Genomic DNA, 16,355 nt, shown 5'->3' with positions numbered 1-16,355 from the left:
TCTAGTCAATTTTTTTTTTCTCATGGTCATTTAAGTTATACTTATTTAAGATATCCTGCAAAATTTTAAGAAATTCAGAATAGTTTAACATGACGAAAATTACATTCAAACAATGTGTTGTACGCGTGACTATTTTATTTTATACGCTTATAAAATAGACTATTTGAACATTATTTTCTATATTGTAAATTATTCCGAATTTTTTAAAATTTTGTAGAATATCTTAAATAGCTATAACGCACATGAATATGAAAAAAAATTAGACTAATTTTTTTTTAGATGTCAAAACAATTAGAAATTGCATCAGTACATCCTTATTCCCTTATTGTAGAATCACCCCATAAATTATTATTTCATTTCAAAAACCCTGCTCATAAACCCTAAGGAACACTTTGAAAGCGAGAGGCAGAACAGAATAGGCTTCAAAATCACGAGCAAGAATAGGAAGAAGAAGAAGCTCTGTTCTGTTAATATTTTGGAGAATGAAGCTCAAGGTAGACGACCGCATCAGAACCCTAATCGAGAATGGCGTCAAGACCAGACACCGCAGCATGTTCGTCGTCGTCGGCGACAAGTACCTTGACACGGTTATCTCTCTATCTCTCTCGTTCACTATACTTTAAAGTTTTGGAACCCTATCTTATAGGTTGAAAGCAAGAATTTGAGGTTTAGCTGAACTGTTGATTTTTGTTCAGGTTAAGAATCTTCACTACATACTGACTAAGGCAGCTGTAAAGTCGAGGCCTTCTGTGTTGTGGTGTTACAAGAACAAGCTTGAGATCAGCAGGTTGGTTGTTTAGCTAAGACTTTTGTTTTGTTTAATTATCTCTTGTGTCAATGTTTGTGTAACATTAAAAAGAGATGGCTTGAAAGTGAAAGGAGTGTGTATTAAGAAACCTAGCAGAAGTTCATAATATGATCAATTATTTTTAGGCTCGCCTTAGAGGTTGTAAATTGTTATGTTACTATTAGTTCATATGCAGAAGATTGTTTGTGGTGAAGAAACTAAAATTTTATCAATGCAAAGAATAAAAAGGACATCAAGGGTAGGCTCCTACTTTTGAACTATATTGCCAAGAAATAGTTGCTAGCCGCACTGAAAGTTAGCAATATCTCTTTACTTCCAAGCTTGATTAATATAGTTAATACTTGATAATGCAGTCACAAGAAAAAACGTGCAAAGCAGCTAAAACGGCTAATGCAGAGTGGGTTGCAGGATGCTGAGAAGGCAGATTCTCTTTCCCTTTTTCTTGAAACTGCAGGATTGACATATTGTCTGTACAAGGATTCAGAAAAAATTCTGGGTAACACTTTTGGGATGTGTGTACTCCAGGTATGTGTCACTTTTTTTCTTATGATCTCTTTAGTTATTTCTATTTAGTGGTGGGGAAAGTAGTGTTGTCTCAATCTGAAGATATTTTCTGAAACGTTTCCTGAAAAAGTAATTCTTTTGTATTAATTTGCCCAAGGTTTTAAGATGTTAGGACATCGTAACGAATTCTTGTAATTTTGTCCCATATACCCCTCAATTCAGGATAATTGTTAAGTTTTTATCCTAAACTTGAACTTTAATTGTTTTTAGCAATGGCTACTTTGAATTGAACTTTTAGGAAGTGACTGGTAAGTCTGATGCAATTAATGTTGTATGGTACTAAGACTCTGATTATTGATGATACCATATTATCTCTTTGCTCGGCAATGTAGTTGCTGATGAAAAAAAAGGCATTTGAATGGTGAGCATAGAGAGCTCTTTGTTTGATGTTATTTTTTTTTGTCAAAGATGTTTTTTTTTGGAGAAAACAACGATTTTCAATTTTAAGAAGCTATTTACATTTTATACCTCTTTTATTTTGTTGGAACATAAATATACTCACCTGATTGAGTTATATTTGCCTCTAATTAGTTATAACTTATAAATTATTAACACTTGTAATAACTCTTTTGCTTTTCAATATTCAATTACTATTTGTATTTCTTTCAGGATTTTGAGGCTTTGACACCTAATCTACTTGCAAGATCAATAGAGACAGTGGAGGGTGGTGGATTAGTTATATTATTACTTCATTCGTTAGCATCACTTACCAGCCTCTTTACCATGGTTATGGTATGGATATAAACCCCTCTCATCATATTGCTTTGTTTGGGTACTTGCTTCAGTTGTATGTTTTCTACTTATAGCTAGCAATGTTTTAAAAAATGCAAATGAGCCTTGAGGCGTTTTTTTTTATAAGGCGAGGCGTAAGCCTCAAAAATTAATGGAATCAATACTTTTAGAGCACCTAAGAATGAATAAACTGTCACATAAATTTCAAATATACTATAAAATGTCTCATAAAAATAATAACCATAAAACGTCTCATAAAATTCAAACATACCAAAAGATATGTCTCATAAAACTCAAACTAAAATAAAGATAATTATATTTCTAGAATTAGAATTCTAAATTCTACTATTCTAGAACACATTTGAAGGAAGCAAGCAACAAGTTTTTTTATTTTTTTTCCTCTGTTGGTTGAAGAAATAAGCAGCTGCACAGCTGCTGTGAAGAAGAGAGGGAGATAGGAAGAAGATAGAATTAGGATTTTTATTATAAGTTTTATTTGGGCTTACTTAAATATTTCATTGTGCTTTTTAATTAATGTTTATTGGACTTTTTAAAGGTTTTTTAAGTTGGGCAGCAGAAAAAAATAAAATTAAAATAACAATTTGGGCCTTTTTTTAGGGCTCAAATAGCCCATTTCACTTTCAAAATTTGAGGCGCACGCCTCTTACGCCTCAGTTCAACGCCTCACCCATGAAGGCGTACGCCTCTCTTCTCCTCAGTAAGGCGCACACCTTGGTGCAATCTTTAAACGCCTCAACTTGAGGTGCGCCTCAAAAATGCCTTTTTAAACATTGACATTTATTGCAAGAGAGTTGAGAATGTTTTGAGATTTTTAATTGGAACACTAGATTGCTACTAACTACTAAGCATAGTGGGAGTCATCTAGTACATTGCATGATAAGTTCTTTGCCAAACGTTGGTGTCTCGTGGAATATTGTTTTCTAGAAATTATAATTTAGGGGTGTTTGGTATGCGGCTTGGGTTTGGGGGGAGTAGAGTTGAGAGGAGTTTAGATTAAGGTAATGTGGAACTCATTCAAGATTTCAAGATTACCGTCAAATAAAGCTAAATTGTGGGACTCACCTGGAAAACACAAACCCCCCAAGTCATTAAAAATAGATTTACCAAACATGGGTTTGGTATGTGGCTTGAGTTTGGTGGGAGTAGAGTTAAGAGGAGTTTAGATTAAGGTAATGTGGAACTCATTCAAGGTTTCAAGATTACCTTTCAAATAAAGCTAAATTGTGGGACTCACCTGGAAAACACAAACCCCCCAAGTCATTAAAAATAGATTTACCAAACATGGGTTATCAAATGGATTGCATTTGATATAACCTTTCCCAAGTTATTAAACCCCCATAACAAACACCCCTTAATGGTTCAATTGAACTTATCCATTGTCCCTTATGTTGTGTATAAAGGTTCGGACAACTCAATCAACAATGAGAAGCAATAGTGCACAAGTATTATGCTTTGATATTTCTACCTTATGGGTCCTAGTAAATACACATGATAGATATTTTAATGACTAGTTCAGTGAAGAAGTTTTTTTTTTTCCTACAGTAGCTTTATGATATATATTTTTTTTAACTTTGCATTGTTGTTTTAAGCATCTAAATAATAATCTTTGTTCAGGATGTTCATGAGAGGTATCGAACTGAATCCCATACTGAGGCCACTGGACGATTTAATGAGCGGTTCTTATTATCAATTGCATCATGCAAAGCATGTGTGGCCATGGATGATGAGTTTAATATCTTACCAATTTCCTCTCATATAAAGTCAATCACCCCAGTTCCTGTTAAGGAGGTAACCTTTTCCAAAATTTAATATTTGTTTGTAGGAATAAAAGTTTGTCTAGATAGCATGCCTTTTCTTGTTTCTTTGGAATTCGAAAACAAAGAAAACAAAACTGGAAGGAAACAAGTGGCATGTACTTTTTGGTGTATGTTGAGATAAATTGGGAAGAGAAAAAAATGAGAGAGAGAGAAAGGGGGGAGAGGGGGAGTAATAAAAGAGATAAATAGTTGGTTGATAATTGAATATTATGATTTTGCTCGTTTAATGACATTTTTCTTTTCATTTGGTCGGTTATCAAAGGACTCAGAAGGTCTATCAGAGGCAGAAAAGGATTTGAAAGATTTAAAGGAGCAACTTATTGATGATTTTCCCGTTGGTCCTTTGATCAAGAAGTGCTGTACATTAGACCAGGTAGAGATAGTTTGTTTTGAGATCTAATTTGTCATTTCTTTGACACATGTACTGATCAGTAGTCAATCAATAAGTATTCTTCAATGATTGAATAGGGAAAAGCTGTCATTACATTTCTCGATTCAATTTTAGACAAGACACTTCGAAGCACCATTGCTTTGCTAGCTGCTCGAGGTCGTGGAAAATCAGCTGCTCTGGGCTTGGCCATTGCTGGAGCTATTGCCGCAGGGTAATTGATGTCAAGTAGTTTCCTAATGTGCATGCTCTATGATTTATTTATTTTTTCAAGATTGCAAATCCTGAACTCTAATTTGCGAAACTTATTGTGTAGGTACTCAAATATCTTTGTTACTGCACCAAGCCCTGAGAATTTAAGAACTTTGTTCGACTTTGTTTGCAAAGGTTTTGAGGCACTTGACTACAAGGTAATTTACTTCTTCTATCTCATGGATGTTAAAATTAGTTTCTGATTTTGTGTATTGTTTGGTTTTTTGATACTCAAAGTCAACAGTGAAGTGACTACTATTGTTAGTAGTAGGTTGTGTGGTTAAACTATTTCCCTTGCCTTGTATATCCTTATGTCCAACTGTCATTTAAGATTAGGCATTTGTATTTTCTAGTCGCTTTAATATGCCAATCTAGAGTGCATGATCTTAAATATGGCAATCTAGCATACATTCCTTAAACTTCAGGGATCAAATTTCATCAATTTTATTTAGTATATAATATATTCACAATTTGTGTTTTATTTTCTTTAACATGAACCCTTGTATGGTTTAAATTAACATTTTTAAATGAGATTCATACATTCTAAAAGTACCACTATAGATATCCTGAACGTGTCATCTTTGGCTGTGATGATAGACTAGGTGCTGTTAGTGAACTGGGTCCGCTTTAGGGTATTACTAGTTCTCCCTTTCCCATTTTTCATTGCTTCACAGGATTTTTATTTCCAAATGAAACTAATTTTCATATCTATCATTGAATGTGGATTTTCTTTTTGATGGTTTTCCTTTAGAGTTGTTTCAGATTTAATGTTTAATGCATGTGCAGTTTCACATTTATTTATTCTTTGAGCATGCATGGTTGTGCAGGGTCGCACTGCCACTTCCCTACTTTGCAAGGTTTACTGATATGGAACTATTTTTATACTTACAGGAACATATAGATTTTGATGTGGTGAAAAGCACCAACATTGAGTTTAAGAAAGCAACTGTACGGATCAACATTTACAAGCAGCATAGGCAAACAATTCAGGTTAGCTAATCTGTTTTCTTATATAGGTCAACTGTTCTACATTTTTAAATATTTCTTGTTTTCTGTGAGAATAAGTGACTTATGATATGTTTCATGCACCGATTACTAAACACTACTGATTGTCTTATTAGATTATATTTGCATATTGCTAAGCACTAGAGATTGGTCTTATAGATTATATTTAAGGCTTATTAATTCCTGCTTATTTGATTCAGTTAGCTTTCTTTTACTAGCAAAAAATAAATACTTATATAAGTTTCTTTCAGAATAGGGAATGTCGGTTTGGATTTCTTTAAGTTGTTTGCTTGATTATCAAAAAGTTATATTTGTTAGATGCACACTAGCAAATTCTTCTCTCTAGGAATCAGACCTTAAGGACTTCCTTGTTAGTTATTTTCTTTTTCCCCTTCCAAAGTGAGAATGATGGATATTTTCGTAGACAACCTATCGAGGAAATTCCCACACTTAAATTTTCACTTCCAACATAGAAATAAAAAAATGAAATTATTATTGAGAGAGCAATGTTGTTTGTCTAATGAAATTCCATACACTAAAATAAACTATTTTTATGAATTCTTGAACATCCTCTAACGGGCCAAATTAGGGCTATATCATAGTGTAGATTACTTATTCAATCAAGGATGTACTTCTCTGAATATACATTGTGCAGTATATACAACCTCATGAACATGAAAAACTCTCCCAAGTGGAGTTATTGGTCATCGACGAGGCAGCAGCTATTCCATTGCCTGTAGTAAAGTCACTTCTGGGTCCTTATCTGGTCTTCCTTTCATCTACTGTAAATGGGTATGAATTTGATATATTAAGTTGCAGATTTTTGTTAGTCAGAAGTTTCTTTTGGTACATGAAACGACTATTATCTTTATGTTATCTAACGGTTTACCTAGAATTAATTTATATACTTGTTTGCTTTTGTTTTTTCCTCTAAAAGCTATGAGGGTACTGGCCGATCTTTGTCCCTAAAACTTATTCAGCAATTGGAACAGCAAAGCCAGACATCAGCTCAGGGTGTAGAGGGTGCTCTTTCTGGTATTGTATACTGCCCATGCTTTGTTTATAAAGTTCTACTGACAAAAATAAACAACACGCTTGAGAACTTCTTGGCCGGCTGCTGTGTATTTCCTATGTTTTTGTTTGTTTTCTGTGTTGTGGGGGGCAAAAATTTGGTGCTAAAATGTTACTCAAAGTAAATAAAGGGCACACAATCAATTTAAGTCCTGAGTTTTGATTAATCAAATATATTAGGAATCTGTAGTTCTACCTTGTGTATCAATCATTTTATAGTGTTGTCATACATAGTTTTTCTAGCCTTTCATTTTAAGTCCTGAGTTTTGATTAATTAAATATATTAGGAAACTGTAGTTCTATTTTGTGTATCAATCATTTTATAGTGCTGTCATACATAGTTTTTCAAGCCTTTCAGTAATTGTTATGTGAGCTATTCCTGTTGCATCATCTCAAGTCTCTATTATCCTGAAAATGAATATCAGTTTGCTCCACAAGGTTTGAGTCCCTCTTGGGTACCTACATAGCAATTGCTATAGTTTTTGGTCCCAAATCTTGTAGGGTTAGGTGGGGAAGCCTAGTATTTATTTATTTTTTTTTTAAAAAAAAACAGAATATCAGTTGCGTATTTGTTTCATCTGCTTTCTGGTTCATGGTTCTCTCTCTCTCTCTCTCTCTCTCTCTCTCTCTCTCTCTCTCTCTCTCTCTCTCTCTCTCTCTTAATTCAAAATCTTTTATTGTAGGCCGTCTTTTCAAAAAGATAGAGTTGAGCGAATCGATCAGATACGCATCTGGGGACCCAATAGAATCATGGCTTCATGGTTTACTTTGCTTGGATGCTACAAATTCTGTTCCTAAACTTAGTGGGTAAGGATAAGTCTTTTAAAGCCTCTAGGAGGTTAAAACTACTTTCACTTGACTAATTCACAACTTCCTTTTTGCTACTAGGTTACCTCATCCAAGTAAGTGTGAGCTCTATTATGTTAACCGTGATACACTTTTTTCTTTCCATAAAGAGAGCGAGTTATTCTTGCAGGTAAAAGTTTATTTCTCTTCATTGCTTCTGTCACACACACACAAAAAAAAAATACAAATCATTTTATAAATGGTGCTTTTAAATTGTTTGTGTGTGTGTGTGTGTGGGGTTGGGGGGTTGTTGAATATTTGTTGCTTATGTGATGCAATATCTACAGCGGATGATGGCCTTGTATGTTTCCTCGCACTACAAAAACTCTCCAAATGACTTGCAGCTTATGGCAGATGCTCCAGCTCACCACTTGTTTGTATTGCTTGGTATATTTTATTTCTTTGGGAAATGCTTTTTCTTGCATGCAAACTTTTTCTTACATCATTTATATTGTGGCTAGACTTTTACTAATTTGACATGTAGGCCCTGTTGATGAGTCGAAAAATCAACTTCCTGATATATTGTGCGTCATTCAGGTTAGCATGTTTCTCTTGTACACTATAGCATTATTTTTTAGTTCTTAATATTTCAATTCACTATTGCTCATGAATCTTCAGGAAATTGCTTGTGTGATTTTCTTATTAAATTACCCTAGTTGTAAATCTTTTTCCGCTAAAGTAAATTTGATGCCACTTCTTTTTATCTCTCTTTTTTTTTCCAACTTGACAGCTCATTGACAATTTATATATCTTTTTTTTAGTATTTAACATGTTTTTATAATAAATATGTCTCTTTTGTTTTTATAAGAACTATCATTGGTATCTACTATTTGTGTATACTCCAAACTCATTCATAAGTAATGTATTATCCTTCCTAAGTTATTATAAATATTAATTAAAATTGTAAGAGTTACTTAAGTTTATGGTTATATTGAGTAAGTTTAAAATTTAATATATTTATTACATTAATACTGAATTTTGAACGAAAATATTTTTCCCCCAAAACTTAACATTATAACTTAAATAAACATTTATTAGTATACAAATCTATATCCAACCTCGTAGTACAACATATCATCGCGTAATGTAGGATAGTAGGGCATAACCTAATACAGTTCAATCCAACCTAAGTTATAGTCTTACCAATCCTTTCTGTTCCATGAGCGGTATACTTGCCAAGTTTGTGGGTGATTTAAATTTGTTATTGAATAATTAGCAATTTGGTTCCTTGAACTTTCGACAATATTGATTTTGGTCTTTAAAATATACGGCTTGTTAAGAATCCCCTTGAACTTTTACACATACAAAAATTTAGTCCTTCTGTTAGGTTCCGTCTCATTATTCTGTTTAAATGCTGACGTGTCTTTTTAAATTAGTAACTTTGCTCCTTAAATTTTGACAACTATCAAATTGTACCCCTTCAGAATAAAAATGAAAAAAATTCAACATTTTTTTTTTCAGTAAGTCTCAAAAAATTAACGTAGATCTTAAGAAAATGTTATTTTGAATGATTAAGAAAATTAAAAAATAAATTAAATTTTAATTAATTTTTACGGAATAAACTTGAGTATATTTTATTTTTCTCAAAAAATGTAGGGTTGTTTAAGTAAACATGACATTTTTTTAGTTTACTTTATAGTTTTTTTTTTTCAAAATAATTTTATATTTTCATTGAATTTTTAATTATTTTTCTTTATTTATTAAGATATGAATTTATAAATATAAATAAGTTTGATTTTTTTTTTCAATAAATCTTAGTTTATTTAAATAATTTATTAGATTGTCAATAATTTTTGTTTAATTTTTTAAGATACGTGTTTATAAATAAAATAAAGTTTAAAAATATTTTATAAGAATAATATAATTTTTTTAAGTAAAATTAATATTTTTTAATTAATTTAATATTTTTGTCAGGTTTTTTTTAATAATTTTCATTATTTTTTCAAAATTAATAGAATATTATAATTGCCAAAAAATAGAATATTATAATTTTTAAAATTATCTTTTAAATAAAAGGGAGCAAAATTTCATATTAATCAAAGTTTAGGGAGTGAAAATGCTAATTTTTAACGGTAAAGATAACAGAACCTAGTAGAAGGGGCATAATTATGAAGGGGCATAATTATGTAAGTGTTATATTTTAGGGAGAATTTTTAACAAGCTGTATATTTTAAGGGGCAAAACTAGGTAGTGCCGAAAGTTCAGGGGGCAAATATGCTAATTATTCTTTGTTATTTAACTTGAATGTTTACACTGTACTTGAATAACTTCTTTAACATTGCTGTCATATGTAAATAAATACATTTATTTGCTCAATGCCTCAAGAGTGCTGTTTGTAATATATTCACAGGTCTGTCTTGAGGGGCAGATTTCCCGTGCGTCCGCTTTGAGAAGCTTAAGTACTGGTCGTCAACCTGCAGGAGACCAGATACCATGGAAATTTAACGAACAATTCCAAGACACTGTTTTTCCAACTCTTTCAGGTGCCCGGATTGTCCGGATTGCTACCCATCCAAGTGCAATAAAGGTTGTGCTGAGTTCTTAGAGTTTTTGTGGTTCGTTTTCCATCAAAAGTTTCTTAATTTTTATGGGTTTTCCTCTCCTTTTTTATTTGCAGCTAGGATATGGTTCACAAGCAGTTGAACTTTTGACAAGGTATGTTATTTTTGATCACTCTGGACTGCTGCATACTTAGACCCATTGGTAAAGTTGCTTGGTTATAACTTTTTAGTTCTTGTAACAATACCCATTGACTGTAAGTTTACTACAAACATTAGTTACAGAATCATCTTTTTAGGTTTAATTTTAATTTTGACTTGCATTTGCTTTTAAGCATGAGAATGATCTGAGAAATAATGGGACATTGTTTCTTTTCTTTTTGTATAAATGTCATTTGTAAAAGAGGTACAGAGCTGCCTTGTCTCTACTATTGCATTAATTTTGTAACATATTGTGATAAGAGTCTCAGTGATATAGTCAGATATATAATAAATAATAACAAATCTGTCAGAAATGCCTTTTGAGTTTAAAGCAAAATATTTTTCTTCTTCAGGTATTATGAAGGACAGTTTGCACCTATTTCTGAAACAGATTCTGAAAATGCCGTGGAGAACACACCTGTCAGAGTCATAGAAGCTGCAAAACAGGTTAGATCCAACACCTATAATTAGTTTCTCTTGTTCTCATATATTTTCTGGAAAGTACGTTTTTTTTTATACTAATGTTATATCAGAATGGCTCTTCTATAATTTGTACAAGGGTACTTTATTTGAGGTTTTTAGCTCATAGGGTAATTATTATTTTTGTAGGCGGCATGGCTGTTTCTGTATTTTAGTAGTTAGCTATATCATATGTACCTTATAATTTTTCTTTTACACCTATACGTTGGAGTGGGAAATATTAACAGAAGTTTTACAAAGGGAGGATAATATTTTCTGATTCAATGGTGTACACCAGTAATAACCCTGACTGCCAGGACAAATATTCCATGAAAGGAAAGTTGTAAAACTTAAACATGGTGCTGGTTTTATGAGTCATATCTGGTTTCCAAAGGAGGATAATATTTTCTAGCAAAGTGACCCAGCTTTTCTATGACCAAATATGCCTTATTGGTTTGTGTTTTGAGTTTTTCCTTAGTCATAAGGGTTTCCTTTCGTTATATATCTGAGAAACATTTCTGATTTTTGTTTTCCCTATACAGGTTTCATTGCTAGAAGAAAACATAAAACCAAAGAAAGGCCTTCCTCATTTGCTAGTTCATCTTCGTGAAAGAAAACCAGAGAAGCTTCACTATATTGGTGTCTCCTTTGGACTTACATTGGAGCTTTTTCGCTTTTGGAGAAAACATAAGTTTGTTCCGTTTTTTATTGGCCACAGCCCAGTTAAGATGAGACTTTCACATGTTCTTTTTGTATGTCATTAATATATTTGTTATGGAGGTTTAAAATGCTATTTTCTTTTAATGGAATAGAGTACTGTGACTGGTGAGCATTCGTGTATGGTCTTGAAACCTTTGAACAACGATGATATTGAAGATAAGGGATCGGATGAATTTGGCTTTCTTGGACCATTTTACCAAGGTGTCTATTGTTCAAAAGATTAATAATTTGCTCTAGTTGTTTATTTTTGGTACTCAGCGTGATACTTTGTGGTTACACAGATTTCAGGCTAAGATTTAGTAGATTATTGAGTCAGACTTTTCGTTCAATGGAGTACAAGCTTGCTATGAGGTTAGTATTGAAGTTAATTTCTGTAAGTTGCGTGCTTATTATTCAAGGTGCTCATACTTTGTAATCTCACAGCATTTTGGAACCAAAAATGAAATTCATGGAGCCAGATTCAGGGACGTCTACCTTAGACGGGTTTGTAACCTCGATTAAAGAAGTGTTATCACCTTATGATCTGAAGCGGTTGGATGCTTATACCAGCAATCTTGCTGACTATCACATGGTGAGATCTTCAAAGACAATTGGTATTTGAATTTATTACATAAATTTCTAAAATATGATATAAATATTAGGGCCTGATATCAGCATTTTGAAAATGAAACAACCTTCACCTGATCTTTGCTATAAGAGGTTAACATTCAGATTGACGTCAATGTACAATTTGGTAGGACTGTAAAACACCTGTGTCAAGAGGTACTAAGTTCTATCTGGTGGTCCTGAATGCAAACATGGGCGTTAAGAGGATAATCTTGTTATAACAAAATTATTAATATCAAACCATATTTGCTATCAATTCTCTTGGCTTTGTTTCAGTTGGTTTTTGCTCAAGCAATAGAATAATTCAATTTTGTCTTTGTCGACTAGCTTCAAAAGTGGCATTTGAATTTGTTATTTATTTGGCATGTTTAAAAGTGAAAAGAAAAATCTATGCCACTCTATAATCACAATCATTTGTATCAGTCATCTCACTTTGGATTCAGGATTCAATAGAAATTGTGTTAAGGAGCAGGGCTGAGAAAGTTTTCTACATTTCTTATTTCAAAAAATCGATGTGTTATTTATATATATATTTTTATATATATTCTTACATAGAGCCTTTTATGATTTTGACATCTGCAAAATTATATCAATTTTTTTTAATATGACAGGCACAACTTATAGTGATAGTAGTCATCCTGTACTTTTCAAGAAATCCCACAAAGTTTACAGTGTCAAAAATAGGGTTCAAGTAGTGTTGCACACACACCTATTTTTTATTTTACGAATGAAATTGACTATTTTAAACTAACGTAATTTATGATTACAAACTGTTCTCTGTTTTACAGATTTTGGATCTAGTTCCAAAGCTCACTCACCTGTATTTCTGTGAGAAACTTCCTGTTTCATTATCAGCTGCCCAGGCTTCTATTTTGTTATGCATAGGTTTGCAGAATCAAGACGTCTCCTATATTGAGGTTTTTTTTCTCTTTTGTTTTCCTTGTCATCTTCCATGTTGTAGCTGGCAAAGTTATATTGCACTATTTTATACTTGCATATGGACACAAGCTCATAGAAAATAATGGCTATCTTCTGAAAATTATTAATTCAGCATCTCATAATCTTAAGACGACTCTAGCTGATCATTCAATAAATTCTTGGAGAAGTTATCCATGTGATCGCCAGGACAGTCTTAAAGTAATCTTTGTAATATCATACCAATAATTAATGTGTATACTTCTAGTCTACATCACCATTTCAGTAAATTAGAAATTAGGGTAAAAGAGTAGACAAGAAAATGCAGGAGGTCGAGGTGTCCATTTGCTCTGAATTACAAGAAGGCCAACTTCCACTATAGTAAAATAACTCAGATTTATTTGAACTAAGATTTCCAGAAAGTAACTTGATTTGTTTTTAAGTTTTGCTGAGTTGAATTAAAACTCTTTTCAATGCCCTAGTTTCAAACTGAGTTTATAAATAAAATGTGTTGGTTACTCGGTGATGCGCATATATTTTTAATGGGTTCTCAGTTAAATCACAGTCAATGCAGATGTAGTTTTTTGTCTGTATGTACATTTATTTGTCTTAGTTGGATATAGTAGCTGTATGTTATTTTAGAATCTTTACGGATAATGGGATTTAAAAGTGTCTATTTTATTAATATATTGTGTTCTTATTTGACTTCTTTTCACTATAACTCTTGCATTACAGAGAGAGATGGGGCTGGAGAGGCAACAAATATTGTCACAATTTATAAAAGCTATGAAAAAGTTCCACAAATATCTCGACAGAATTGCATCGAAAGAGATTGAATCAAGCTTGCCTCGGCTAAGTGAAGTAAGTTTGTCTGGAATTCGGTTTTTCGGCATCCTATCTACACTTCTGTCTCCTTTTTTATGCTAAATTAGTTAAAAGAATTAAAAAGTGGAAAGCAAAAACTTCATTGAAGATTATCCCTCACCACATTGTTGTTATAACTTATAATCTCTATAGACTCTAATCTCATTTACCGTGCCCGGCCAAGTTTATTTTATACTATTATACTCATGCTGTGTGATCATTTCGAACCAATTATTACACAATCCAGTAAGAAAATATTGTTGTTTTTTTGAGAAAAATGAAGTTTTAGTTAACAGTCTTGTTGTAAGTAACTGAAAAGATGTAAACTATATTAAAAATTGTATGGTGTGAATGTTATTACATATCTACTTTCATAAGTTTTGAGTGCTATATTGGAACTTGTTTAATATTTCTGGTTTTGCTGTCAGATTGCAATAGAGCCAACCAAGGTTTCTATGGAGCAGGATCTTGAAAAAGCTGCTAGGCAGGCTGAGGTATTCTCTACTTTTCTTGCTCGTCCTCTTCTTTTTCATTCCTTCCGTCAATACCAAAAGAACTAGAACTAAATTTGATTATATTCTGTTTACAGGCGGATATGAAATCTGATTTGAAAGGAGTAATGGATCCCGAGTTGCTTGAACAATACGCTAATGGTGGTAAGAAGTCCAGCAAAAGTAAGACGGACAATGAGAGTGGGAGGAAACGAGGTAAAGGTTATCAAGGATCCAGATCGAACAAGAAAAAGAAATTCCAACATTAACGGCAAGAGAATACTCTGCAGAAAATGCCATGGAGATGGCTGAAGAAAGAGTCGTTTCAAAACTCATTCACTTGAAAGGTATCATCACATAATACGTGATTTGGATCAGCAAATATGAATGAATTATCCACAAAATTTTGACCGGAGAAAGTTGCTTGCTCTACTTTTCTTGTTTATGTTATTTATTCATTACCATTTTTCACTGTATCTGTTGTAGCCTAACTTCTGAATAATTATAAAACATTTTCTTTTCCATGTTTTAAATATTTTCAGCTTTGTTTATCTTGTCAAAAGCACTAGTTTTTATTTTTTTTGGTTTCTTTTTCTTATTTTTCCTCACTCATTTTTAATCATTTATAAACATCTTTATGCAAATTAAACTAAATATTCTTAATATAAAAGTAATAAAAATATATAACTATATAATGCTCGCACAATTACAGTTGTCTTTTCAACTGTATTATTATTATAGTTGAAATATATAATTTAGGGCTGAACATCAGGGGGTTCATCGGGTTTGTGGGTTTTGGTCCAAAAAAATGAACTAAGATTATAGGTCAATTGACCTTTAAATATACTATTAACAGTTAGGAGTTCAGTATTTAATTTTATTTTTAGCATTTTGTAAAAGGATTGTAGGTTAGTTGACCAAAATAATATTTTTTAATAAAATAATGAACTAGTGACATTACGCGCATAAAAAGTGTTAATATAATTTGAGAAAACACAACAAGTGACTCAAGGCATACACCCTTGACTTGAGTCACTTGGAGAGTAGTTAAAGAATACAACCAAAAAATAAGTATCTATCAGGGAGGCATGACACGACAGAAAAAATATAACCATAAGTACCTATCAGGGAAGCATGGGACAACCTACCTGCAAAAATACATATATATATATATATGGGTGCACTCTTAGGCTCGTTTGGAACGTCGTATTAGGTCGTATTGTATTGTATTGTATTATATTGAATTGCATTTTATACAATATTTTTATTTAAAACTATATGTAGTATTATCTTTTATGGACACTTAAATATATAATATTTTAGTATAAATTAAAGTTTAACATAGTATTATATAAAAATATGATATATAATTCAATTCAATATAATACAATACAATACAATACGACTTAATACGACGTTCCAAACGAGCCTTGGGTATTACCCATGAATAGGTAAAATTAGAAATTTTGAGTTTTTATACTTAATTTTTCTATCTAATTAAAAAATTTCTCATTTTTATATCATATAGGCTGAGATTGTTCCATCGGTAAATTTTTTTTTTTTTAAAAAAATGTATTTTAGCAAGAAAAATGAGAAAAGAAAAAGTTGAGTTTGAGTTAAATATTTTTGTATTAACATATTTTTGATATAGTGTAAAAAGAGATATTTTTTGATATTTTTTTTAATGAAGTAGTTAAATTAAACACATAAATTCAAATTTGTGATTTAATTATTCGTTATTAGATCAAAATTCGGTAATATTAGAAGGTATATCAATGCATCCAAAAGAATATAGTTCCTTCACTGAATATACATTTTCTCATTGTAAGGTATATTCGTTATGGGTACACTTTTAATGGGTATTACACATGAATGGGTAATATTAGAAAAAATATGTTTTTATGATTAATTTTTTATTTAATTAAAAAAAATTCTCATTTTCATATTATATGGACTGAGGTTGATCTAATAACGAATAATGAAATCACAAATTTGAATTTCTATGTTTAATTTAACTACTTAATTAAAAAAAATATAAAAAAAAAATATCTCTTTTTACACTATATCAAAAATATGTTCATACAAAAATATTTAACT

General features: G+C 31.7%; 1 protein-coding gene across 1 annotated transcript; it reads left to right on the top strand.

Annotated features, from left to right (window-relative positions):
* Positions 1-360: 360 nt before the first annotated feature.
* Positions 361-14,791, top strand: LOC115712976 (RNA cytidine acetyltransferase 1). The gene is made up of 26 exons (XM_030641425.2): positions 361-587; positions 696-787; positions 1,162-1,333; positions 1,982-2,104; positions 3,740-3,913; positions 4,205-4,315; positions 4,411-4,544; positions 4,647-4,740; positions 5,474-5,572; positions 6,243-6,379; positions 6,525-6,622; positions 7,342-7,465; positions 7,547-7,634; positions 7,792-7,891; positions 7,989-8,041; positions 9,855-10,031; positions 10,122-10,159; positions 10,557-10,650; positions 11,205-11,384; positions 11,475-11,583; positions 11,664-11,733; positions 11,806-11,953; positions 12,777-12,905; positions 13,639-13,764; positions 14,196-14,261; positions 14,357-14,791. The coding sequence occupies exons 1-26, from the start codon at positions 483-485 to the stop codon at positions 14,525-14,527; spliced, it is 3,012 nt and encodes a 1,003-aa protein (XP_030497285.2). The 5' UTR covers positions 361-482; the 3' UTR covers positions 14,528-14,791.
* The last annotated feature ends 1,564 nt before the right edge of the window (positions 14,792-16,355 follow it).

Source organism: Cannabis sativa, chromosome 4 (genome assembly GCF_029168945.1).
Source record: "Cannabis sativa cultivar Pink pepper isolate KNU-18-1 chromosome 4, ASM2916894v1, whole genome shotgun sequence".
Taxonomy (NCBI): domain Eukaryota; kingdom Viridiplantae; phylum Streptophyta; class Magnoliopsida; order Rosales; family Cannabaceae; genus Cannabis; species Cannabis sativa.
Note: the sequence above shows the minus strand (reverse complement) of the source record. Positions and strands in the feature narration are given on the sequence as shown.